Consider the following 26,666-nt stretch of genomic DNA (forward strand, 5'->3'; position numbering starts at 1 on the left):
CTGAGATACCAGTCAGACATTGTGTTAGTGAATCGAGAGAGTCGGGGTCATCAGGTGCTATTGATAAGTACAGCTGTGTGTCGTCAGCATAGCTGTGGTAGCTCACGTTGTGCCCTGAGATAATCTGACCTAACGGAAGCATGTAGATTGAGAAGAGCAGCGGACCCAGGATAGAGCCTTGTGGAACACCATATTGGATATCATGTGTCTTTGAGTTGTAATTCCCACAACTAACAAAGAATTTTCTCACTGCCAGGTAGGATTCAAACCAATTTAAGACCCTGCCAGAGAGGCCCACCCATTGACTAAGACAATTTCTAAGAATATTATGATCAATGGTGTCAAATGCGGCACTCAGATCTAAGAGGATGAGAACAGATTAATGGCCTCTGTCTGCATTCACCCACAACGTCTAAGGTGTATAAAACAACATGAGAATTAAATGTGGACAAATGAAATGTTCAAAAGGATGCTCTTTTTACACTGCACATCCAATGCAGAATGGTCAAGTTATACCCCACCACCACAGTGGTATAGAGACTCTGAACGAGTAACGTATTGCTGACGTTCAAAAGTTTTGTGAGTTATAGATGAGGACATACTTATTGTTGATGACATTGAATGCTGGTACAAGTTTATTTCTTTCCAGTTCCATTCATAGTCTAATAATCTGTACGTAACTAACCGAGCTGTAGGGTTGACTATCAGGTGGCATCATGGTAGGCCTTTTCTTTAAAACTAGAAAAAATGATTCTCTGTGTTCCAAATGACCGAAGTTACAAATGCATCCAGTTTTTTGAAGACAAATTTGTTGATATATATTAGAAAACACTGAAAAAATGTTTATTTTAATAAATAACTACATCATAACTAATGTGAGGTGAAGACCAGGGGCCTCCTGTATAAACAGTGCATACGCACAAAAATGTTGTGTAAGAACGCTTCCACGTTCAGATCGCGATGTATAAAACCTAAACTTGGCATATAGCCACGCACATTTCCACGGTAGCTCATACCCTGTCGTACGTAAGTTCTGCTCTCGGTTTTGCAGACTTGCGGCACCCAGCGTCAAAGCAGTACTACTGTTCCAGTGTGGTTTCCCTTTCTTTGTTAGATCCACATCCCTGACGCAGCTTTATAAATACACTGAAATTAACTGCATATTGTTTATTAGTTTAATGCACCTGATTGTAATGAACCTGTAACAATATAATGGTCCACAGAATGGCCAAACTTTTCCAAATACCATAACTGTTTAGCATTGTTACTCTCACTGCACCTTCTTCTTCTTTTTCAGCTGCTCCAGTTAGGGGTTGCCACAGCGGATCATCTTTTTCCATATTACTCTCACTGCACCACTTGGAGTTTTAATATCACTGTATTTGAGCGTGGAATCACAGCTCTACAGCAGCTGATTGGAAAGAGAATCGGTATACAGCATTAAGCACATGCTGCCTCAGCCATGCTGTCTATTTGAACTGCTCTCATACGACAAACGCTTCAGAGCCTTTCCTGTACGGACCTCGCGATTCACAAACAGTTTCATCCCAAGAACTCTAAACTCACTTAATCAGTCCATCAGTTGCTCCTTGTAGAACTGTTAGGACTTATAAGTACAATCACCTCACTGTAAACTTGTAATACAGTTATAATATTGCACAACCTGAGCCACTTTATAAAGCGCGTATTTACATATGATGACAATATCATTTTTAAGATAAAATAAAGCAAAATATGTTTATTATATTATACAGATAAAACTTTAACTTCATTTAAATAATCTATTGTTAATAATTAAACATGTGAGGACACGGTGCTGCAGCGCTAGCAAGTCACTTGCGCTCCATTCACGGTTTGTTCCTGCCTCGCGCTGTATTCTTGCTGGTGCTGGCGCGACACTGGAAGGATAGACAGATAGAATAATTAAACACGTACTACGAAGATATTTCAATGTTCCTTAAAAGTTTTGAAGAATCGGCGTTCTAAGCTTACAGATGGCTTAACGTCAATTACAGAGCTTGTTGTATGGCGATTGGGTATTTCGAGAAAGAAAAGTAAGGACAGGAATTGGAGGTTAGTATGTTTGAAAGATACAATACTGCTGCAATAAAGTATTTCATTGAAGGTCGCGCACAGCGTAGCAAGCATCTTGCGTGAGACGTGAACAATCACTGCTCCACCGTGTTCACATGTTTAATAGCATGCTTTAACTCCTATCATCATGAAAATGACATCACGTATACATCTCAGTATTTTAATTATTCAGAGAGCGGTAATATCACAAATGTAATGGATTCTGAGTTCTGACGGTGGAAGAGAAAGCCCAGAAGCATGTAGTGATTCACACACACAGAGCACATAGAAGATCAAATACAAAACAAAGCATTTAACGTGCTACTTTAGTTACAATGGGATTTGAGAAACTAGTAAATTAAACGATGTCTAATAGTGTGTGTAAACTGTGTGCCTATTTTTTTTCTCTGTACCCTAATAAGCTTTCATATGAGACTCAGACAGTGGGCTACAACTCCCCTTTTCACGGCAACTTTGATATCTGACAACTTTTTTATTTCGGGCACTGTGCGTCTTTGTAAACTTGAGCTTTCGAGTCTCTCCAACACTCTGTGTCACCCAATCAACGTCATTTTGTTGTTCATATCACTGTTTAAAGTATAGTACGTTTTTCTTTGCCTCCACTTGGTGTTTACTGAAATTCTTCTATTTTCCCCCCGTGCTTTTGCCGTTGCCTTTTCACAGAACGCTGAGCTTAAGGACTATTTATATTGATTTGCATATTCAAAGAGGCGTAATTGTGGGAGGAGTTGGGGTGGGGCAGCAGGTGCGTGCACATGCGTTACTTTTCACGCTGGCCAGGATTTATGGAGCGGAAGAACATGGAAGCTGACGTTTGCACAAATTTATGCATCTGGATTTTTTTGCGCGTAAGCACATTTCCGCTTTTGCCCGCGCGCCATGTTATAGTGTGAATTCTACGCATGCCGTTATGCATGAGGCCTCAGATAATGACTGTCCTGGATTGGCAGATCTTCCATTTTTAAAAATTATAAATGCTTATATTTTTATTACATTTATCTTTCAATCAAACAAGATTAATTTAATTGACTGAACAGTTACAGGAGCAATTAATTTCAAAGCATCTTCCATTCCTGACTTGTGCCAGTAATATATCACTTTAAAACATATGTTTTGACATTATGCCTCAGGCCGCTTTGATTATTTTATCACTGATCAGAGACTTTGAGCAAAGTCATCCATCAGACAGACAGACAGCCTATCACTTGGAAACAGAGATGTGTAAAAAGATCAGAATCTTTGACATCCAGCCAATCATAGTCATGTAATATCACGTGTCACAAAGCCCCATGTGGAATATTAACATAAATATGGCTTGCCCAATAGATAAAAAACAGCAACAGCAAAAAGGAAAAGAGAGGCTGATGATGATGCCAGAAGAGGAGACCGAGATTTGTGTATGTCAGCCAAAGCATCTTATGAATAACACCAATCGCTAAATTAAAAGCCGCCCGAGGATAACATCCAATCCTTGACATTTTCTGTAAGGTTTTTCTAAAGACTATATCCAGAATCTTTCTATCAATTATATTTTCTATCATAACTTGTTCTATTTGGTATTATTATTTGTTAATAAATACCATTTCACTTTTAAATTTTCTTTATTTTGTTCTTGTATCTAGAGCAGTGCTTCCCAAACTTAGTCCTGGGGACCCACTGTGGCTACAGGTTTTTGTTCCAACCAACTTCTGTTTTTAATTGGACTCTTAGCCTAATGAAGTGAGCTGTTATTTACCAGTTTCTGTGTTTTGGAGTCATTGGAGAATAATAAAATGTACTAAGCACTTATAAGGGAATAGTTTTTTTTTTTGTTTGTTTGTTTTTTTAAACAATTTTCATCCTGATTTTCATTCTGTTTTTCCAGACGTTCTGATTGTTTAATTTATTTACTAATTAAAGGGTCTGACACTAAAGTTATTGCAGCCTTTCATCATTCAGCATTGTTTACCTGGCTGTCAGTTCTGTTTGTTTTAATTATCATTATTAGGATACAAAGGAGGGTGGAAACTGCACAAAAAAAAAAAAAATAAAGAAAACAATAGGCCAACAAGAAAGAGAGGTAAGCGTGTAAAGCAAAACTTGAAATATTTCTAAATGTCTTATAAAGGTAAAACTCATACTGCTATGCTTTTCTAAAGGCAGAATAAGAGAAGAGAACAATTAGATCAATTATTATAACTAATTGTGAATTTGGCTGGAATAAAAACCTGCAGCCACAGTGGGTCTTCAGGACCAAGTTTGGGGACCCCTGAACTAGAGTAACTGAACTAATAAATTGAATATTAAGACACCTGCATGATGAATTTTCTTAAGTGTTACTTGCTCACAAGGGTCCTTATGTTTAACACTGTACATAGAATTTACACTAAAACATGGCGCAAGGACAAAACTAGAAATGTGTGTAGGCACAAAAACATTCTGATGCATAATACTGTGCATACGCCAAGTCCCATGCACTTCCCCTTCATAAATCCCAATGAACGTGAAACGTAATGCACGTGCACGTGGCTACAGACCCACCCCAAGTCCTCCCAGAATTTTGCTTTTTTGAATTTGCAAATCAATATAAATAGCCAGTTCCAATTCCATAAGTATTTTGTTAAAAGATAACGGCAAAGGAATGTGGAAAAAAGAAGAATTTCAGTGAATGCGAAGTGGGGAAAGGAAAAACATACTTTTTGTTGGCTTAAGCAGTGGTATAAGCAATAAAAGGAAGTGAATTGGAGTAAAACAGCGCAGAGGAGACACTTGCAAGTTCAAGTTCAGAACGTCACACAGTGCCTGAAATAAAACAGAAGTGGTCAAATATCAAAATCAACGAGAAAGGACGAGTTGGAGCCCACCGTCTGTTTATTATGTTTCAAACAATATTACACAAGATGATCCCTGTGCCAAGGACACAAATCCATGCAGTGATTGTGCTGCTGTGCTCAGCACATCTTTGGGCTCTGGCTGCATGCATACGTCTGCCACGGAAACCACCGGGCGACCATCTGGCTGTGTGTGCTGACAGACAATGTTCTGGAGCCACAAAATGCAATAGTGGATGCTGTAAGTGTGATGTGGCCAATGAACTAAGGAATATAAGGACTGAACTATGTGATTTGGACCTCAAATTAAATGAATAGGTTAAATACTGCATCTGATTACCTGTTTTTACATTCTGCTAAATACATTCAAACAAAGCAGTAAAGCTGTCTTACTTGGCTGATCATTTGATAGATAGATAGATAGATAGATAGATAGATAGATAGATAGATAGATAGATAGATAGATAGATAGATACTTTATTAATCCCAAGGGGAAATTAATATACTCCAGCAGCAGCATACTGATAAAAACCAATATTAAATTAAAGAGTGATAAAAATGCAGGTAAAACAGACAATAACTTTGTATAATTTGGTTGGTCAGGTTCATCATACCACATCTCTTCAGGTGCAGGCAAACCACAATTGTGTGGCACATTATGTAGTATGCTACATACTTGCACAATGTGACACACTTTTTGTGCAGGATAGAGCAGCACATTAATAGAGTGGAAATGCTTTCTATTTACTTAAGTAAATCATTCTCCTTTATAGTGCAGTGTCAATGGACTCGATTCTCTGCTCTTTACGTGGCCCTTTGAGGTGACTTAAAGGACTGCTTGCCTTTTGTGGCACTAATTGGAAGAAGCTCCTGCAACTGTGCTGAGCTACCATTTTTATAGAATCTCCTGCTATAGAAGATGTAATGTCAGCTCATTCTTTTGGTGATTCATTTGTGGCTGATGTAACTTGTCCAGTGCTGTTGCAATCACAATGTGTGTGCACCTGGCCGCTCCGATTACATTTGGAAAACTGGGACGTTAGTGCGAATTTCATTTTGGTGTTTGCCAGTTCAACCACAGTGTAAAGAAGTCTTATATATCTGGATGAAAAGTGAATAATACCATCCTGTACAGCTGGCATGACGTGACTCGGTGATGACTGTGAAATACCCGATCGGTCAGCAAGTTCGGCCAAAAACCCGAGAATGAACAGAACTTGCAAAGGAGCAGGTAGAGCACAAGTCCTCAAAGTCTGCCTTTGTAAAGCTGGTGCCAGTTCAGCACACAGCGCCAAGAAGAGAGCTCTTGGAAATCGAAACCTACTTAGACATCTGTAATTGCGCACTCTCTTCTAATTCTTCCATTTCTTCTAACAATTCTAAAGCAGTTTTGGTAGTTGGAATAGTTTGGCCATTCCGTACACTCTTATATTGTTACAGAATGATTACCATCAAATGCCTTAAATTTGTAAACGATATGCAATTAAATTTGGTACATTTGATACAGCCCATATCATGGATGTGAATCTAGGAAACAAAGACCACAGAAACAGTAGCGCTGCTTTGATGCTGGGTGCCGCCCGTTTTCAAAGCTGAGCAGAAAAGTGCGTACGCCTGGTGGGAGGCTGCTGAGAAAATGTGCGTGACTTCACGCCGAGTTTAGCTTTTATACATCTCGATGTGAGCGTGGAAATGGGTATAAACAACTTTTTTGTGCGTATGCACTGTTACTCATGAGGCCCAAGATTACGAAGGCTAGCTGGTAAAAGCAGGGCATGTTGTGTGGTTGGTAAATGGCATATAAACAAAAGGTTCACACTTTTAATTGTGTCGTGAGTACACCTGCATGTTTGTCAGTGCTGGAGACAGTAAGTTGTCAAGTAGAGATTCCTATAGAATACCGTGTGATGTGTTGTCTAAATTAGGATATCTATGGATGAATGTGAGGTGGTTCTAAATAGAATATTGTGGGTCATGTGACAATTAGGCTTTCACCTGAGACTTTGTCTTTAGGATCCCTATGTGTGTGTATGTGTGTTAATCTTAAGGTGTGAGAGTAGACCAACATAGTAAGGAAGTCCCACAGAGAGATAATACAGGGTGAGCCAAAACGAAGTACCACATTTTTCAAGGTAATTGCGCGAGGTAAAGGCAGCCAAGGTTTCCATTAATTGCCGATCCCTTGTAGTTTTCAGTTGGCAACATGCCTTGGTCTGGTGCACACTGTTCTTTTGCTGTCGAAGCGTTCTTCAAAAACAATTAATCCATCATCACTATGCAACGCGCCTTACAAACGCACTTTAGCATTCCTCCTAATGGTGAAGTCCCAAATCGGAAAACGATTCTTCAGTGGGTGGCTAAATTTAGGCAGACAGGTACAACAATGAACAGGAAATCTCCAGGACGTCCTTAGACTGTACGAACACCTGAGAACATCCAAGCTGTAAGGGCATCCATTTTGCAGTCTCCTAGACGTTCAGCGTGCTTCTGCCTTAGGCATTTCCAACACGTCTTTGAGGAGGATTTTGCATGAGGACCTTAATTTCCATCCGCACGAAATGATGGGAGTGTAGGAACTCACCGAGAGAGGCTGGGAGAGCCGTAGAGAGTTGTGCGTAAACATTCTGCAAAGCATTCATCGAGATGCCATCGTCATGCAAAGCAGAATGACAAAGACACATTTCCAGACCCCCCAACCCTGCACAGTTGAATGGTTTGGCATGTAAATAAGCAAGACTTTCTAGAGAACTTATTGCGACCCCAACTGGAAGAAATGGATGTGATGGATGACTGGTTTCAAGGATTGAGCAACAGCTCATACCTTTGTGATCTTACTCCCTGCTTTATTCTTGTAGGGCTATCTCAAGTCTACACACACACCAACCTGCCTCACACTATTCATCGACCTGACAAAATCGCAACATGTGAGCGTGTTACAGTTTGGTGCGCCGTTGTGGAGTTTGGCATTGTAGGCCCTTACTATTTTCAGGAGGGGTGTGCAACGGTCACTGTCGTGTCAGAACAATAAATTGAAATGCTAGAGAACTTATTGCGACCCCAACTGGAAGAAATGGATGTGATGGATGACTGGTTTCAACAGGATTGAGCAACAGCTCATACGGTGCAGACATCCATGCACATGCATGGCGATGTCGGGTGGCCTGATCTTACTCCCTGCGATTTATTCTTGTAGGGCTATCTCAAGTCTAAGGTACACACACACCAACCTCAAAACCTTGAAGTCCTCAAGGACACTATTCGCCACAAAATCGCAGCTCTTCCCCTTGAAATGGCCGAATGAGTCCTGCGAGCGTTCAGAATTTGTCTCAAAGAGCGTATCGCTAATGATGGCCACCACCTTGAAGACATCATTTTTAAAACACAGTGAAAAAAAGGCTATTTTGATTGCGGCTGGAAGGGGGTGGTGTCAGTTCCCGTCACTGGGTGACCTGTAGGGTGACAAAAGAGATGACAATGTTAGCGAATGTGCTCTTGGGGGTATCCCTTAACTCTAATAAACCTGTAAGGTGATCCTCTAATGCACGTGTGTGACAGTAGTTATCATGAGGGGGACAAAGCCGTGTCCTTTTACTTTCCTTCATTTTGTTCTTAAACTGTACAGCTTAGTACAGTTTGCAGAATTTTTCAGGTTTATCTTGGCTTTATATTGCACTTCAGCAATTCCACATTTGTTATCCAAATCCCTCAGGATAAAGTCTATTTAGAGAAAGAGTCCAGAGTACAAAAATAAAATCACAGCTGTTCACCAGGCCGAGCCAGCTCTATCTTAAATGTAAAAAACAAATACTAATGAGCAATTTTAAAACCCCAAGGAAGGGCAGCCAATGCAGTACTGCCCACTCAAGTTCAAGTTTATCATCACTTATACAGAATAAAGTGAAATGACCAACACACAACATTTTTCCACAAATGTAATATGTCCAAACACTTTCTAAAGGCTGCAGTAGGCAGGCATCCTGCCCGGAGTTTGTTCCTGCCTTGCACCCTGTGTTGGCTGGGATTAGGCTCCAGCAGACCCCCGTGACCCTGTTGTTAGGATATAGTGGGTTGGATAATTGATGGATGGATAATATAATATAATATAATAGAATAGAATAGAATAGAAGGGGCAGCACAGTGGTGCAGTGGTAGCACTGATGCCTTGCAATATAAGGAGACCTGGGTTTGCTTCCCGGGTCCCCCTTGCGTGGAGTTTGCATGTTCTTTCCGTGTCTCTTTGGGTTTCCTCCCACAGTCCAAAGACATGCAGGTTAGGTGCATTGGCGATCCTAAATTGTCCCTAGTGTGTGTGCTAGGTGTGTGTATGCACCCTGTGGTGGGCTGGCGCCCTGCCCGTTGTTTGTTTCTGCCTTGCACCCTTTGTTGGCTGGGATTGGCTCCAGCAGACCCCCGTGACCCTGTGTTAGGACATAGCAGGTTGAACAATGACTGACTGGCTTTGTAAATGCAGATAAAATCATTCATGTCAAGCGTGACAGTTTCACACATCTGTACTTTTCTTGCTTTCATAAACAGCACTGCCAAAAGAGTCAGCTGCAGAAAAACATTCCCACTCACGCTGCCCACTGCCTACTTAGTGGAATTTGTGGCTCAAGCCAAATTTCTCAATTAGTAGTCTCAGAATTGTACGTCGAATGGCACTGCATCAGTTGGAGGTCAATACGTTTAGAGGGCAAAAGATAGTCAAGAGGTGTTTGCTTCATTCTCATATTGGATCTAACAAGGATGGGTAGACACTCGTCATAACTTGAGGTGTGGGCTCTGGCAAAGTAAACGTAACCAGACAAAGTCACCTCATTTACATCAAAGAATCGTCGGGCTTCTGCCATTTCTCATTTAAGCAAAACATGTCATGATATCAGTCCACGATTAACTTGGACCATGCCAGTCCCTGACCACTGAAAGGGCAGTTAGCAGTGTGTGAAAAACCTACTGTGAGAAGACAGTCACGCCAAGGCTGTTTAATTTTAGCAAAATACATGTGAGACTGATAACAACAGCAATGCATTCTGGAAGAAATTATAATAAAATGAATTCCACATGGATGAACATCTATTTCACAATCAACTTAAATTCTGATACTTATGGTAAGCCAAGAATTAACAAACATTTTCAAGTTTACCAAACAACTTCCTTATTTACATAGCAGTTCACTTAGGCCAGGTGAAATATTTATGGAAGGTCATAAACGCTGAGCAGACTGGAGCTTTGTACCTCAGATAAATAAATATATATATATATATATATATATATACAGTATATATATGTATAGTGAGAGATGGATGGCTGGGACGCTCCTAAAATGGAAGGATGGGGGAAGGCAGCTATTTGTCGACACTGCCTCCTCCAAAATGTTAGATGGCAGCTCCCCTGGAGAGTAGCGTTGCTTCGGATTCCCGTAGGGCATCCTGGGACTCTGGAGTTCGGTTTCTCAGCCCTGTTGGGTGCCGTGGGAGCAATCAAAGGACATGGGGAGTCATGCTTTCTCTATAGCCTGGAAGTACTAGTGGATCATGAGGACAGAAGCCCCAAAGTACTTCAGAGACGTGGAATTTCTGGCAAGTAATGTTGGCGGAAGAGCAGAAGCACTTCTGGGTCAGGAACTATATTAAGTACTGCTGAAGACCCGGCAAGCAAGCCAGAGTCAGGTGGAGGTGGACAAAGCTTGCTGGGAGGTGTGGAGGAGAAGATAGATAGAGAGAGAGAGAGAGAAAGAATAGTGCTTATTATTGTGCTTGGTGATTTACTTGCCTGTGATATTGTGGCTGTGGTGCTTTGGGCACTCTTTATAGAAGAAAAAGGATTAAAACGCTTCTTATTGCTTTAACTTTATGTCCTGAGCATCTGTCTGTTGGGGTGAAAGGGGCAACAGCAACTTCTAGCATCTTAAAAATATATATATATATATATATATATATATATATATATATATATATCCTCGGGTTATATATATATATATATAGGGGGTCCTCGGGTTACGACGTCTCGACGTTTTGAGTTTACAACGCTCACTCTCATAAAAATGTAAACAAATTCAGACGTGTTTCAGCTTACACCATTAGTGTCGTACTTGTAGACTATGTGGGCGAACTCGTTTGGTTGCGCGCGGCACAATTGTTCTGTTTGTGTTGCTTTGTTTAGCGACTTTTTGGCCCTTATCATGGCTCCTAAACGAAAGTCAGAGTCTTCAGATGTTAGTGTTTCAAAGAAGAGGGAAAGCCATCACGATGGAAGTGAAATTAGACATTGTAAAGAGATAAGAAGGAATAAAGGTAAGGAACTTTTTTTACACTCATTTTTTGTCATTTTTTCGGTTACTACAGTACAGCATATTTATGCCCTTTTCGTTTTCTGTGGCTTAGTTGTGTTTTTATGTTCTAGATTATGATTTTGCAAATGTGTTAGGATAGGCAAGTGACTTAGGCTAGGGTGTGTTTCAACTTACACCAAAATTCAGGTTACATCACTATTGTAGGAACAGAACTGTGTCGTAATCTGAGGACCCCCTGTATATATTATATAAAAACATCCTGGTACGAGACGAGACTTTGGCCATTAGATTTTTTAAGTCACGCCCTCCTCTCAACCATATTCAATCACACACACTGTCCTCTCACCTCTCATTCGTGTGAATGCTTTTGTCGGACGCCGTTCCTGCTCTCTCAGCTCTAAATTTTTACATTTTCCTCACTTTAAGTTCCCAATTAAAGAAAACGTATTATGTCCAAATCTTATTGAAAAATTTAATTATGAAGAGTTATCAAAAGAAGAAATTAGTACATCCGAGAAAGGATGAAGTCAAATAAATAATTGTCGATTAGTTACATGGGAAATTTGTTAATTGCGTATCAATAGACTCTAATGAAACAGTTAGTGGTGATCGTGTGGAAGATGAAAACATCAACTTACAATATCACAAAGAATATCTACAAACGTTAACATCATCCGGTCTTCCACCTCACAAATTACTGTAGGAAGATGGATTGTATCCAAGAAAGGTAATGTAAGTACATCTTCCGCGGATAACATTAAATTTCAAAAAAGTTGTTTTATTTAATAGAGAGAAAGAAACGAAATTCAATCACAGGCAGTTATACGTTGCACTGTCACAATGAAAGTCCAAACACAGAATTAAAATTCAATGCGATTTTGACAAAAATTTAATTTAAAAAATTGTTTTACTGAAGTTTTACAGCAAAGTATAAGTTTAAAATGTATTTGCGTGTTAATTTCCAATCCAAATAGAATGAAATTGTATAACGCAACGAATACCTCTAACGCAACATGAAACATTATTTACTTTCAAATGATTACATTTTACTATTTTTAAATATGGTTAATTACTCTCTGTAAAGTAAAATAGTTAGTTCTCTTATGCATATGTAACAATTTTCATGAAAATAATAATCTGTTTAAATTGTACATCTGCACCCCTAAACGCGAGTGGCAGAACCTCAAAGAGGCTATTGCATAACGCAGGCCTGGGGATTGGCAAGTGAAGCAAACAGGGTGCAAAGCCCCCTAGTGTATGTATATATATATATATTTATATATATATATATATATATATAGTAGCAATAGGGGGCACTATCGCTCCCTTGAACCCTCAGGTACCACGTCAAACACCAGGTAAAACTGCAATCATTCTTTATTATAATAATTATGTGCACTAAGCACCCTCCACTCCACACTATACTCACAAATAAACACAATAATAAATCAATAATCAATCCTCCACTCCCAGACGCGTTGCCTCCTACCACCCAGCTCAGCTCGCCGTCTGGGAGCTCCCACAGTCCTTTTATAGTTCATGACCCGGAAGTGCTCCTTAACCTGCAGTCCATGTGACTTCCTAGCACTTCCGGGTCAAATCAAAACCCTTCTTTCTTCATCAGCCCGGAAGCACTTTTTTCCTTCCGTCCTCGTGACCTGCAAGTACTTCCGGGCTGTAGGAAAACCAAACGTCTCTGTGCCTCCCTGCAGCCTCCCCTGGTGGCCCCGACGTTATCCAGCAGGGCTGTGTATTACAACTCCAAAGTCCATGATGCCCTGCTGGAATTCGGGGCATCTCCACATTGCAGGGAGGGCTCCATCTGGCAGCTTGGGGGTCTTGGCCGGGATAAGGTACCAGGCATAGTCCACAATATATATAGTGGCATGCGGCTGGGGTGGTACCCAGCCGGGACGCCCAAGAGGACCGGAGGAGGGCTTGCGCCTCCTCCAGACGATGATGGGGTGAACGCCGTGGTTACGTTGGGGACCACAGGTGCAGAGCATGGAAGCTCAACCCTGTAGGGGCCCATGGTCACCGCCAGGGGGCGCCCCAGTGCCTGGAGAGCCCTGGACCTCAGCACTTCTGCCACACCCGGAAGTGCTGGGGGGAAGAAGACTGGGGACATCCGGAGTGTTTCCGGGGGCGCAGCCGGCACTTCCACCACACACGGGAGTGTCCCCGGAGGAGTGTCGGGAAGCACCTGGAGCCCATCCGGGCTTGCATAAAAGGGGCCACCGCCCTCCATTCGAAGACTGGAGTCGGGCGGAAGTGGACAAGAGTCTTGCTGGAGAGGAGTGGAGGTGGCCTGAAGAAGGCAGACACTGGAGAGAGAGGCCTGGACTTTGGGGGATTGGTGCTGGAGGCACTGGGTTGTGCATGGACTTGTAAATAGTAGGATAAACAAAATGTGTGTATTGGGTGAAAAAACGTTGTCCGTCTGTCTGTAGCCGGGGCTCGTTCCACAATATATATATATGTAAAATATATATATATATATATATATATATATGTAAAATATATATATTATATATATATATATATATATATATATATTTATGTATATAAAAAAGTCCTGTGTCATTAGTGGTTCATTGCACCTTTAATTAGCTTTTTTATTCCAAAGGCCATTAATTATAGGGAAGCCGTTCTTGCTAAGAGATGGCTTATTATCCAGTTGAAGATGACGTGCATTTAAATTCTGTTTTTCATAAACTACAACACACTTTTCTGTTCTGTTTTAACTGTATTTCCTAAAACATAAGTAATCATCCATTTTATTTTTCATGCCCTCGTTATTATTTAACCAGGTTTCTCTTATTGCTAATGATATCATAATTCGGCTTGGCAATATTCAGCTTCAACTCGCTTTTATTTATTTATTTATTTATTTAGATTCTCTGAGCATTAAAGTAAAAAATCTTTAGTTAGAACTTGAAATAACATTTTGATGAGAACAACCCAATCAGCCCAAAAAAGCTTGCCACTCTAGTCACCGAATTTCTCCAAAATAGCATCAAGTCGAGATTTGAAGGTCCCTATAGTTCTACTGTCCTCCACACTACTCGGTCATTTATTTTGCGTGTTTGTAATTCTCTGTATTAAGAAAAATGTTCTAATGTTTGTGTGAAATTTACCCTTCACAAGTTTCCAACTGTGTCCCCATGTTCTTTTCAAACTCAATTTAAAGTCACACTCTCGATCCACTGAGCTCTTCCCTTCATCATTTTTAAAACATTCATTAATCTATATTTTTTCACACTGAAATGGTTCCTCTCCTGTAGTATAGCTTATACCCTTCAGTCCCAAAATCAGTCCAGTTTCTCTTCTGTAGACTTCCTGAACGTGGCACGCAGTACTCCAGGGGCCTTATTTATAAGGATTGTGTACGCACAAAAAAAGGAGGATCAAAATGCACGTACGCAACTTTCCATGCAAACGTCAGGATTTATAAAAGAAAACTTGACTGTGGAACATGCATATGTTTATGGTAACTCTGACCCACGTAAACGAAACATTTCAGAGTGTGTTATGTAAGATCCAATGGTGACCCTGTTTTCCCTTTTATACTCTTATAGCGGCACTATTGGGGAGTGAAAACTTCAACTCCCAGCAGTCCCTGCAGTGGCTCTGATTGGTCTTCTGCTGAGGGTGCAGGGGCTGCTGGGGACAAGGGGGCCGGCGCAAGATTTTAACCTCTTAACCGCCCTCTGCCGGATATATCCGGCATCGTAGCTTTATTGCTGACGCCTTACTGCTGGAATTATCCGGCACATTTGCTTATGGTTATATGAATGCCTGGCGCGTAGTATAACTAACGGTATGGCGTGGGTATTATTACTACATTGTATTTCGAGAACTCTATTGTTGTATTGGGTGGAAATAACCGTTCTTTACTTTGTGATTCGGAAGTGAAAGTTGTGAATACGGCGAAACGTAAACTGACTTCAAGTGAGGTTTTGCAGGCGATTTTGGACAATAATTCTGATCACGATTTTAGCAGTTCTGAAGAAGATTTTAGCGACAATGATGATCAGCAACGTGCGCTGCATGATACTGTGAATGACGACGCATCGGATGATAGTGATGAGTGGGTGTATCCGCAGCATCTCAACTGGACTGCTGCCCGTAGTGAACTACCATTTCTGTATCCGTTTGAGGCAACGTGTGGGTTTACTGTTGATGTAAACAATTACACTGCTAAGCAGTTGTATGAGCTGTTTGTGTCACCTGACTTGATCAGACATTTTGTTCATCAAACAAATCTGTATGCAGCACAGTTTATTGAGAAAAATCCCAATTTACCTCCACATTCCCGTGTTCATGCTTGGGCAGACACTCATGAAAACGAAATGAAAAAATTAATTGGGATTTTGATGTGGATGGGAATAATCAGAAAACCAGATATTCAGATGTACTGGTCTACAGATCCTATGTATGCAACACCTATTTTTTGCAACTATCATGAAACGTAACCGATTCTCTTTGCTGCTGAAATTCTTTCATTTGAATGACAACAGCAATGAGCCAGATAAGAAAGATCCAAACCGTGACCGCTTGTTCAAGCTACGTCCTTTGATTGACCATCCATCCATCCATTATCTAACCCGCTGAATCCGAATAGGGTCACGGGGGTCTGCTGGAGCCAATCCCAGCGACCATTTACAAAGTATTTGAAACATTTCAGTTGCCCTACGTACCAGGCCCGTCAGTTGCAGTTGGTGAAAGTTTATTGTTGTGGAAGGGCCGCTTACAGTTTCGACAGTATCTACCATTGAAAAGGGCACGGTTTGGTATCAAGATGTGTTGCTTAGCTGAGAATTCAGGTTACATTTATAGATTTCGTGTATACACTGGCAAAGAGGATCCTATGAGTAGTATTTCAGCAGTGTTGCCAGACGAATGTAAGGACTTTGGACTTTCAGAGAAAATTGTTGTGTACCTTGCCCTACCACTATTGGACAATGGGTACACCATTTGGATGGATAACTGCTACTCCAGTTGTAGGCTGTTCCATTACCTTCATCATCGTAAAACTACAGCATGTGGCACAATTCGTTCTAACAGGGTCCCTCCAGAAGTTCGCAATTCAGCGCCAGCACCGGGTCAGCACATTGCATACCGCAGTGGCCCATTGCTGTGCCTGAAATTTCGAGACAAGAAAGATGTTCACATGCTAACAACTCAGCACAATGAGTTTGTGCAGGAGGCTCCCCGCAGAAGAGGACGCCCATCATCTACTGATGTCCGTTACAAGCCACAATGCCTCATTGAATATAACAGCAACATGGGTGCTGTTGACAAGCAGGACCAAGTATTGGAACCCTATTCGGCTGCAAGAAAAACTATGAAGTGGTAAAAAAAGTTATCAGTTGATCTGCTCCAAATGGCAATGCTGAATGCTCATATTTTGTACCAGAAAAATGGAGGCACAAAAACATTTCTGCAGTTTGAACATGACGTCATTGCAGACTTCATTTTCTCTGGTGAGGAACAACATGCAGATAGAGTAGAAGCAGTGGTGAAGCTCACAGAACGTCACTTTCCGGACAAACTCGAACCAACAACAACTTGGACCAAGCCACAGGCACGCTGTCGTGTATGTTCAAAGAAGGGTCAACGTAGAGACGTCAAGACCTTCTGCTCAAAGTGTCCCAGCAATCCAGGACTTTGTGCAGTTCCCTGCTTTATTGTGGCACAGCAAACTCAAATACTGGGAATGAAACTATGATTGACCGAACTACTTCGATAGCTTTTGACTGTTCCATTTTGTAGTAGACACTAAATCCATAAGCCTGAGAAAACGTACATTTTTGTGTTTTATTACGTGTTTGCCCATTTCTAGAACTTGCACAACATTTAGTGGCAAATACCGCTTGAATAAATGTAAAAAAGTAAAAAAATGAAAATTGTTTCAGATTTCACCCGGCGTGGGGAATATTTAGGGTGTTGGCGGTTAAAGGGTTAACGGAGGCCAGTTATACAGAGGAGGGGAGTTTTTTGTTGTTTCGTGTCTGGAGTTACCTGTCTCTTTGCATTCCCGTTCAATTGCTGTGGATTCTTGTCTTGTCCTGGATCATCTCCTGTTCAGTGTAATGGTGTCTTCCTGCTGCATGAGGACTGTTTTAGGATTGGTTGTCAACCTGTGAAGAAAGGAGCGCTCCTGATCCCATCACACGTCATCTTATAGGACTGATCTTTACATTCACATACAGTGAGCTGATCTCTGGACTATCTATCTCCATCATTTCATTACATCAGTTGCCGTTTTTATGGACTTCATCGTGTGTGGTTTTTGTTAGTTGGTTGTTATTGTTGAATTTGTGTTTATTGCCTAATGGCCGGAAGGGAACTGGGGTAGGATGGTTGTGGTTTGAATAGTTATATTTCATGTATTATTGTTTAATACATTCTTCAATTTCTGTTTTATTACTGTTTACTTTTAATCTCCGTGAGGGAGTTTGTGTGAGTCGGGTCAAGGCTGGGTGCGTTCCTGGGATCCCTACCAAAAAAGTAAATAAATCATTCTGTGACTCTTAGCTGGATTTTTTAGTCTGCTACGCTCCTTACTGTTTAGACCTTAATAAAATGTCTAACAAACCCAAACATGTACCACTCTGTGATCAGGTACTTTAGCACTTCCTCCCTTCTTCCCTTCTAACCTCAAGTAATTAGACTAAAGAGTAAAGAAACAGGTAGGACCACCGATATCTAGGGCTGCTGCCATCTAGTGTCCTGGGGGGAACAAACATCACTTATTGCCAGTTCTTCCCTTTCATCCTGGTGAGGTAAGGTACTATAAACATGCCGGGCTGGGACGTTTGTCCATCTGCCTGGGACTTCTCATCTGGGTAAGGAACCATCTTCTCCTTTCTTTGGGATGTCAATCCATCCACGTGGGGAGTCCCATTTGGGTATGGCCACCTTTCTATTTCTTGGCCGGGATGTCTGTCCATCCTCTTGGGGCTTCCCGTCCAATGACCTCTCCTGGTCAGGATTCCTGTCCATCCTGTGTGGCACTTTCAATAAATAAATAAATGGCACTAACAAGAGTGACAACCATTCTGTCCTATTTTCAAATTTCTGTTTTATTAAGTGTTTAGCATAGACAAGTATCCACTCAATCCCACTGCTCCGTATGGCAGTATCAGAGTGCACATTGAGATCTCATGACGACAGCCTACATAAGATTCCAAGGATTAATAAAATAACAGTAGAAGGTCGCGCTTTAAGTTACAGGGCCCTGAAGCTGTGAAATCATCTGCCTGCTAATATAGGAGATGTCCCTTCAATCTCAGCTTTTAAACTGACACTGAAAACTCAAAATTTTAGTCCAGCATACCCTGACTAGAGCTGCTGATTAGCTGTACATACTGCATTTCTGTATGTTAGCCAACATAAATATAAGTATGACAATATTATTTTAAACCATTACTAACCCTCTCTGTTCTTTTTCTCCTCTTGGTACCCGGATGTGCCGCTGCTCTTCTGCCAGGCAGCTCTCCTGTGTTTGGAAAAGTTATCTCAGATACAGGAGTATTTGGAATCATCATATGGAAAGATTCTGTCATCAGATTCCATGGCCAGCATAGACTCCTGTACTGAAAACTCAGGAGTGGGCAAGCGGCCAGTTGGCCGAGGGCTCCATGACTGGGACTTTGTTTCTGATTTTATCTTTTACAAGTTTAATCTCCATCATTGTCAACTGGCCATATAGTTCATAAGTTAATTAATGGACAGATTTTGTTGGCTTCCATTTATGTTTAATCAGTTTCTACCTTTGTTCTCTGTGTGTATTTTACCAAATCTGCACTTATATATGAACCAGTTCTGTGTTAGTAATTAGTATCATCTGCCTTTGTTTTTTTAACTGAGAATTGTTCCCTGCGCTCTGTGTCTGCACTCAGTGTAGAATGCTATACAAAAATAAGTTGTACTGTACTGTAATGTACTGAAAATTGTTCCCAGCTGATAAGTACCTGCGGATGGAGCCTAGGATGGTCAGAATCAAAATGAAACAAATCCGAGCACTTAGTGAGAGGACCACATCCTTTAGATACAGAAACGGCAGTGCTACATTGATAAAATGGCGTAAGGTCTCAAACCAAAACACAAAAAAAGTCGTCACTTTCGATGCTGATCGAATCCCACGACAGACACGCACCGATGTGATAACGGAGCGAAGAGGCCGCGTTTTCAGAGAATGAGCGCGCGCACGCGCCACAGGCGCTCCACTGAGAGACGTGCGCAAGAGCGCGCACCCTAAACCCCCTCGCAGAGGGCCGCAGCTCAGTGTGACAAGAACAAACATTCCCGGAGCTGGCAGCACGCATCGAGACGTCGACGACAACTCGAACAGCCGCGCAATGTCATTCCTCTGGATAGTCGAGCGGCTGGACGTGCTCACCGCCCTTCTGCTTCTCGTTGTCACGTTAATTGTTTCCGATTATGTGATCAACAGGGCTCCGAAAAACTTCCCGCCGAGCCCCCCGGGACTGCCATTTGTAGGCAACGCGTTGAGCTTCGACGCAGAGCAGTCGTACGTCTACTTGTCAAAGGTAAGTACAAAGTACTCGGGGGAGGGGTGTCTTTTTTTTTTTTTTTATTCCTTACTAAATGTTTTGTCACCGTTATGTGACCACCTACATCCGCGAAATAGACAAGAATGACAATTTATGTCCTGTTTGTGGTGAGTGATTCTGGAAAATTCCCGTGTAAATTGACATGTTTTTACTTATATGGCACATCATTCAAAAGTTACCAAGAAATCTTACCGCTGTACAGGGAATGCGCATGGTGGTCTTCAATGCTGTGGATGTGCATTAACCCTTAAACATATAATAAATACTGTACATTTCACGCTTTTGTCCATACGTCTGATCTTTCTTCGTGTATTTTTTATGCCCCATTTCGATCACAAATCTCCGAACGTAACTCGCTCGGCACAAAGTAATCTCGAGAGCCACGCCCACTTCTTTATTCGATCGATGAAGCTGAGGACGGGTGGCGCAGTGGGTAGCACTGCTGCATCGCAGTTAGGAGACCCGGGTTCGCTTCCCGGTCCTCCCAGCGTGGAGTTTGCATATTCCTCCAGGTACTCCGGTCTCCTTCCACAGTCCAAAGACATGCATTGGTGATCCTAAATTGTCCCTAGTGTGTGCTTGGTGTGTGTGTGTGTGCGCCCTGTTTCCTGCCTTGCAGCCTGCTTTGGCTAGGATTGGCTCCAGCAGACCAAGTTAGGATATAGCTGGATGGATGGATGCAAACGAAAAGGTAAAAGCATTAGGAGTATGGATATCCTGGAGCACACCCTGCTAACTGTTTTTAAATAACGTTAAATTACAAGAAATGCGCTGGCAATCCCAAGTCTCTTATTATTTTTTATGATCTTTAAAAATGGATCGACTGATTGGTTCTTTAAAAATGGATCGACTGATTGGTTCTTTATGAGAAAATAAATATAATCAGTGTATACACTTGCATGCATCATAAATTGTATAATAGTATCTAAATAATAATACATAAATTAATAATAAAAATATAATAAATTAATAATAAATAATAATAATAATAATATAAATTAATAATAAATAGTATAGTATCTAAAGCGCCCTGTGTTGGCTGGGATTGGCTCCAGCAGACCCCCCCCGAGACCCTGTAGTTAGGATATAGTGGGTTGGATAACGGACGGATGGATGAAGCTCAGGACTGACAGCGGGGGCATGGTGAGTGTGGCCTGACCCACCTTTAGCTAAGACTTGGGTACACAACCTTGAGTCCTGCTCACAAATGTATGAGAAAAGCACAGGCAGCATCACGCAAAGTGAAAAGTGCAAATCAAACCAAGCAATGGGTGTTAAAGGCTTGTGATTGATAACTTTGTAGAAGACAACATTAAGAGAGTGATCTTCATGCTTCCTGAAGAAAAATTAAAATGTAATCTTTGTACATTGCTAGGGTGGCATGGTGGTAGTACTGCTGCCTCTTAACAAGGAGACTGGGGTTCTCATCCTGGGTCCATCCTGCATGGAGTTTGCATGTTCTCCAAGTGTGCATATGGATTCCTTCTGGGGGCTCCAGTTTCCTACCACACTCCAAAGACATGCCGGTTAGGTGGATTGGCGGTGCTAATTGGTGGGAATGTGTGTTTGTGTGTTGTCACGCTGCAGTAGGCTGGCTGGGGATTGTTCCTGCCTGGCGCCCCTATGCTTTCAGGGTTTGGCTCCATGACCCTACTCAGCTTTAAGCAGGTTTGAAAGAAGCCTGGATGGATGTAGACTGCTGCGTTTGTGAAGATTATAAGGGAAAGGCTATCCAAAACTGTCTTTGAATGTACAGTATTTGAGTAATGTAATGATATTACTGTATATTAACATAAACGGTACAGAAGCATCTTCGTAATTTCAAAGACAACTTGAGATCTATCAGTATTGTACCAAAATAAAATTGGGTTCCGCTCTCTAAGAAAAGCCTGAAAAATGCAAAATATTTTTCAAAAGATGTCATTTGTGCATATTTAATTATGTTTATTTTATAAAAAGTCTTTTGATAGCACAAAAATGCTAATGTAAATAAGCAGTATTTCAAAAGGAAAGACTAGACACAATGTAAGGCGCACGGTTAAATTGTTTATATTTTCAAAAAAATATCCATCCATCCATCCTTTATCCAACCCGCTATATCCTAACTACTGGGTCACGGGGGGTCTGCTGGAGCCAATCCCAGCCAACAAAGGGCGCAAGCCAGGAAACAAACCCCGGGCAGGGCGCCAGCCAACCGTAGGGCACACAGGGACAATTTTTAGGATCGCCAATGCACCTAACCTGCATGTCTTTGGACTGTGGGAGGAAACTGGAGCACCCGGAGGAAACCCACGAGGCAGCAGCTCTAACACCGTGCCGCCCCACCTCAGTTCCTGGTGTGGAGTACCCAGAGGAAACCCACGCAGACACCGGGAGAACATGCAAACTCCTCGCAGGGAGGACCCAGGAAGCGAACCCGGGTCACCTAACTGCGAGGCAGCTGCACTACCCACTGCGCCACCGTGCCGCCTTTTCAAAAAATATCTACCCTCAAAAATCAAAAGAAAACATCAGATCAGAATGATAAAACTATTATTAATACAGTAAGATGCACCATGTAACTAACATCATTTATGTGGCAACAGAGACTTCTGGTTTTAAAGCAAGACCTTGCAGTACTCATCAGTAACTTTTTACTGGGGATTTTCCATTCAATAATCAAGCGCCTCACAAGCCAACTTTATCTGGTGTGATAATAATGCAACACAGACATCATAAAGATTTGGGGCAGCCGCCCGTATATTGCTTTCCCGGCTGCAAAAGTAGAATTTTAGTAGCACGATGTGCATAGAACAGAGTCCACAACAGAACTGATTATTACAGACAAAGATGGAGGCTTTAAAGGCCCGTAAAGGAAGTGACGTCATCAGAAGTGATGTCTTCTGGACCGGATGTGACGTCAGCAAAGAAAATTATGTCTTCTGAGGCGCCAGAACCTTTCGGGATTTCCCGGGAAAAGTCTGTAGGGAACTGTAATACTACATTTTTCGTTATGTCACTGTATCTGGACAATACTGTTATGAGTTTTATTCACATGTGCATGTTAAATTTGGCACACAGGGGCTCAGCAGTTAGAATTGCTAGCCAAGCATTGGATTAGATAGCCAAAGACAACTGGAGGCTTGTATAGTCAGCTTAAACGCAGGATAGGGTATTTCTGTCCTCTATCGGCACAAATCTTCTTTCCTTATTGGGGGAATGAGAATCGGCATGTAAGCACTATGATATTTCTGTATTTTGTGGGGGAGGAATTTAGCCCCTTGTTTGGAGACGGAGAAGACCAGCAAGTGAAGCAAGACATTATAAAGGCTTGGACAACAGCCAGACCCTTAGGGGCAGAATCGACAAAGCTCAAAGAAAAACCTCCCAGTGTGGTGACGTGAACATGGCTGACTGTGTTGATCCAGATTTCCCACCTGGATTAAGTCTGTCCATGCGCCTCTCCGTCTGTAACCACGTTAACCGTCAGTAAATGTAAGCTAAAAGATATTGTTTCTCATGTGGTTCTTGTACCGCCGTAATCACGATGGGAGGGATATCTCCGTTTCCTTGTATATTATGATATTGTTTAATTATTTAATATGCCACAATTTTAAAAGAACACATTTCTAAAAGAGCTAATGCCTCTTCAGGAAACAGGAACTGAGAAAGACAGTCGGCCCACTCTGCCGCCCCCTGGTCGGATGTTTTATTACAATTACTCGGGCCCTTTAGCTGCCTCCTACTCGCACGTGTGTGACACTAGTAACATACGGTAGCTACAGTGCCCTCCATCATGTTGGGGACAAGGACACATTTTTCCTTGATGTACCCCTCTGCTCCAAAATGTAAAATTACTAATCAAATAAATCAGACGTTGTGATTAAAGTGCACATTGCAGACTTTCATTTAAGGGGATTTGCAGACATGTAGAAATGACAGCACTTTTTCTAGACGCCCTCCCACCCCATTTCAGGGCACCATAATGTTTGGGACACAGCAATGGCACGTCTGTTAAAGCCGTTTGTCATATTTAAGAGTGTGTCGCATATTCTCTTGCATGCACTGAGGATCTTCTCTGGTGATGCTCTGCCAAGCCTCTAATGCTGCCATCTTCAGCTGCTGCTTGTTTTGGTGGGCTTGTCCCCATACGTTTTCTCTTCAGCATGTGGAAGGCCTGCTCAGCTGGATTTAATTTAGGTGACTGGCCTGGTCATTTTTTGAGTTTGAAATACTCCTGTGTTTCCTTACGCCCAGGAGGACCAGAGGAGGGCTTACGCGTCCTCCAGACCACGAGGGGCCGACCACCCCTACACAGTGTATTTGAAATCATTGTTTTGTTGTAGGATGAAGTGCCGTCTGAGGAATTTACACGCATTTACTGGATCTTGAGCAGATCAGTTGTTTCGATGCACCTCAGAATTCATTGTGCCACTGCCATTGGCAGTTCCATCATCAATGAAGATGCCCAAGCCATAACACCCCCAGCACCGCCATGTTTAACAGATGAGGTGGTCTGCTTTGGATCTTGGACAGTTCCTTTTCGTCTCCACATTTTGCTCTTGCCATCACACTTTAGCAGGTTCATCTTTGTCTCGTCTGACCACAAGGCCTTTCTCCCAGAATTCTGCAGGCTCTTTAAAGTCATTTTTTCCCAATCTGGCCATCCTGTTTTTGTGATTTTTCATCTTGCACTGTGGCTTCTGCTATTGAAGTGCTCTGCAGATGTTCGTCTCTGACACGTCCACATGTGCCTCCTGAAGAATGTTTCCGATTGGTCGGACAGGCCAGGGTTTGGGGCTTTTTCTTGACCTTAGTGAGAATTCTTCTGTCTTCAACAGTGGAGGTCTTCCTTGGCCTACTGAGCTGACCAGTGTATTCTTTCTTCTTCATGATATTTCAGACAGTTGATTCAGGTAATCCCAAGGTTCTACTGATGTCTCCAGTGGTTTTATTGCTATTGTTAAGCCTCATATTGGCTTCTGTGACTTTCATTGGCACAGCTTTTGTCCTCATGTTTGTCACGAAACGCAGTCTTCGGTCAGTGTCCGCTAGTAGTCCATAGCCGGATTTCACTCAAGGTACCCCCAAAACCCAGATAAAGTACAAAACCTCTTGAAAATAAAGTTACCAATGTTTATTGCAAAACAAAAGGTAAACCAGTGTTGGTGGGAGAGATAAACGACAGAATCCACAACAACAAAAATTTTAAAAATCAATTAATATAAAAGGCAAAGCCCTCTCTGACTTATCACTAACTCTCCTACTTTCCATTTTGGTGGGAAGCTGAAATTTCGTTTTCTCATTCCTTGCAGTGTACTTACCAAAGTTAGGTATGTTTCATGTCCTATTGCATCACCCAAGGGGGGGAAACGGGTGTACCGCCTAAACTGTGTATATAAAGATGGGGGAAACCCCTCCTCACTATTTCTGTGACTTCCAATATACGTAGGAAGCCCAAATTTCCCGTGCTCATCCTTTATTCTGTATTTACAAACGTTAAGTATGTTTCTTTTCACGCTGTGCCCCGTAACGAACCTTCGAAAATAACGTCTTCTGTTTGGCGGTTCTCTCCATTATACCGTAAGGAACTTTTGGAACTGACCTCTCCTTTTGGCGGTTTCATTCCTTATTTCCGTTAACAGAGGATTTATTTCACGGCAGATGCACAAGGGCCTCCCCCGGTCCCCCTTCCTTTTTCCACACGGCCGCTGTCCGCGCACCTACCGCGAGGTTTGCTCCCTGCCTGTATACATTAACAACATCCGTGCTCATGTGCCTCCACACTCACTTTCTTACCTTCCTCAGCTGTTCGTCGTGCTCACTGCTCCCTTCTTCTTTACTCTGTTATTGTTTGCCTTGCTTCACGTCTTTCTGCTGGTGACTCCTGCCTTTTCATTTACTCCAACACTTCAAAGCTATCATTGCTGGGCTTCCTCACTTGCTCGTGTACGTCTGCCTGGTGCTGACTTCTGCTTTTCATTCCCTGCTTCACTGCTTCTCGCTTTCCTTTCGTACTTTCTTTCTCAACGGGTGCAAGTTTACCCCAAATAACATGTCTATTCCGTTGATCACCGTCGACCTGTACCCAGTGGTTTCCATGCCCCGAGATTGATAGATTGATAGATAGATACTTTATTAATCCCAAGGGGAAATTCACATAATCCAGCAGCAGTATACTGATACAAAGAAACAATATTAAATTAAATAGTAATAAAAATGAAAAAAATAAAAATAAAAAAAGCAGACAATAACTTTGAGTAATGTCAGCATTTACTCCACCGGGTGGAACTGAAGAGTCGCATGGTGTGGAGTCTCCTCAGTCTGTCAGTGAGCAGGACGGTGACAGCAGTCTGTCTGTCGCTGAAGCAGCTCCTCTGTCTGGAGATGATACTGTTCAGTGGATGCATTGGATTCTTCATGATTGACAGGAGTTTGCTTAATGCCCGTCGCTCTGCCACAGATGTTAAACTGTCCAACTTTACTCCTACAATACAGCCTGCCTTCTTAACAAGTTTGTCCAGGCGTGAGGCGTCTTTCTTCTTTATGCTGCCTCCCCAGCACACCACCACGTAGAAGAGGGTGCTCGCCACAACCGTCTGGTAGAACATCTGCAGCATCTTACTGCAGATGTTGAAGGATGCCAACCTTCTCAGAAAGTATAGTCGGCTCTGACCTTTCTTACATAGAGCATCAGTATTGGCAGTCCAGTCCAATTTGTCATCCAGCTGCACTCCCAGGTATTTATAGGTCTGCACCCTCTGCACAGTCACCTCTGATGATCACAGGGTCCATGAGGGGCCTGGGCCTCCTAAAATCCACCACCAGCTCCTTGGTCTTGCTGGTGTTCAGGTGTAGGTGGTTTGAGTCGCACCATTTAACAAAGTCCTTGATTAGCTTCCTATACTC

General features: G+C 42.1%; 1 protein-coding gene across 1 annotated transcript in view; it reads left to right on the plus strand.

Annotated features, from left to right (window-relative positions):
• The first annotated feature begins 19,411 nt into the window (after positions 1–19,411).
• Positions 19,412–26,666, plus strand: part of LOC120514690 (cytochrome P450 2J2-like) — a 58,677-nt gene continuing 51,422 nt past the window's right edge. Inside the window, exon 1 of the mRNA XM_039735191.1 lies at positions 19,412–19,754. Within this exon, the coding sequence (XP_039591125.1) occupies positions 19,563–19,754 (192 nt within the window). The 5' untranslated portion in view covers positions 19,412–19,562. The remainder of the gene's footprint in view (positions 19,755–26,666) is intronic.

This window comes from Polypterus senegalus, chromosome 14 (genome assembly GCF_016835505.1).
Source record: "Polypterus senegalus isolate Bchr_013 chromosome 14, ASM1683550v1, whole genome shotgun sequence".
Taxonomy (NCBI): Eukaryota; Metazoa; Chordata; class Cladistia; order Polypteriformes; family Polypteridae; genus Polypterus; species Polypterus senegalus.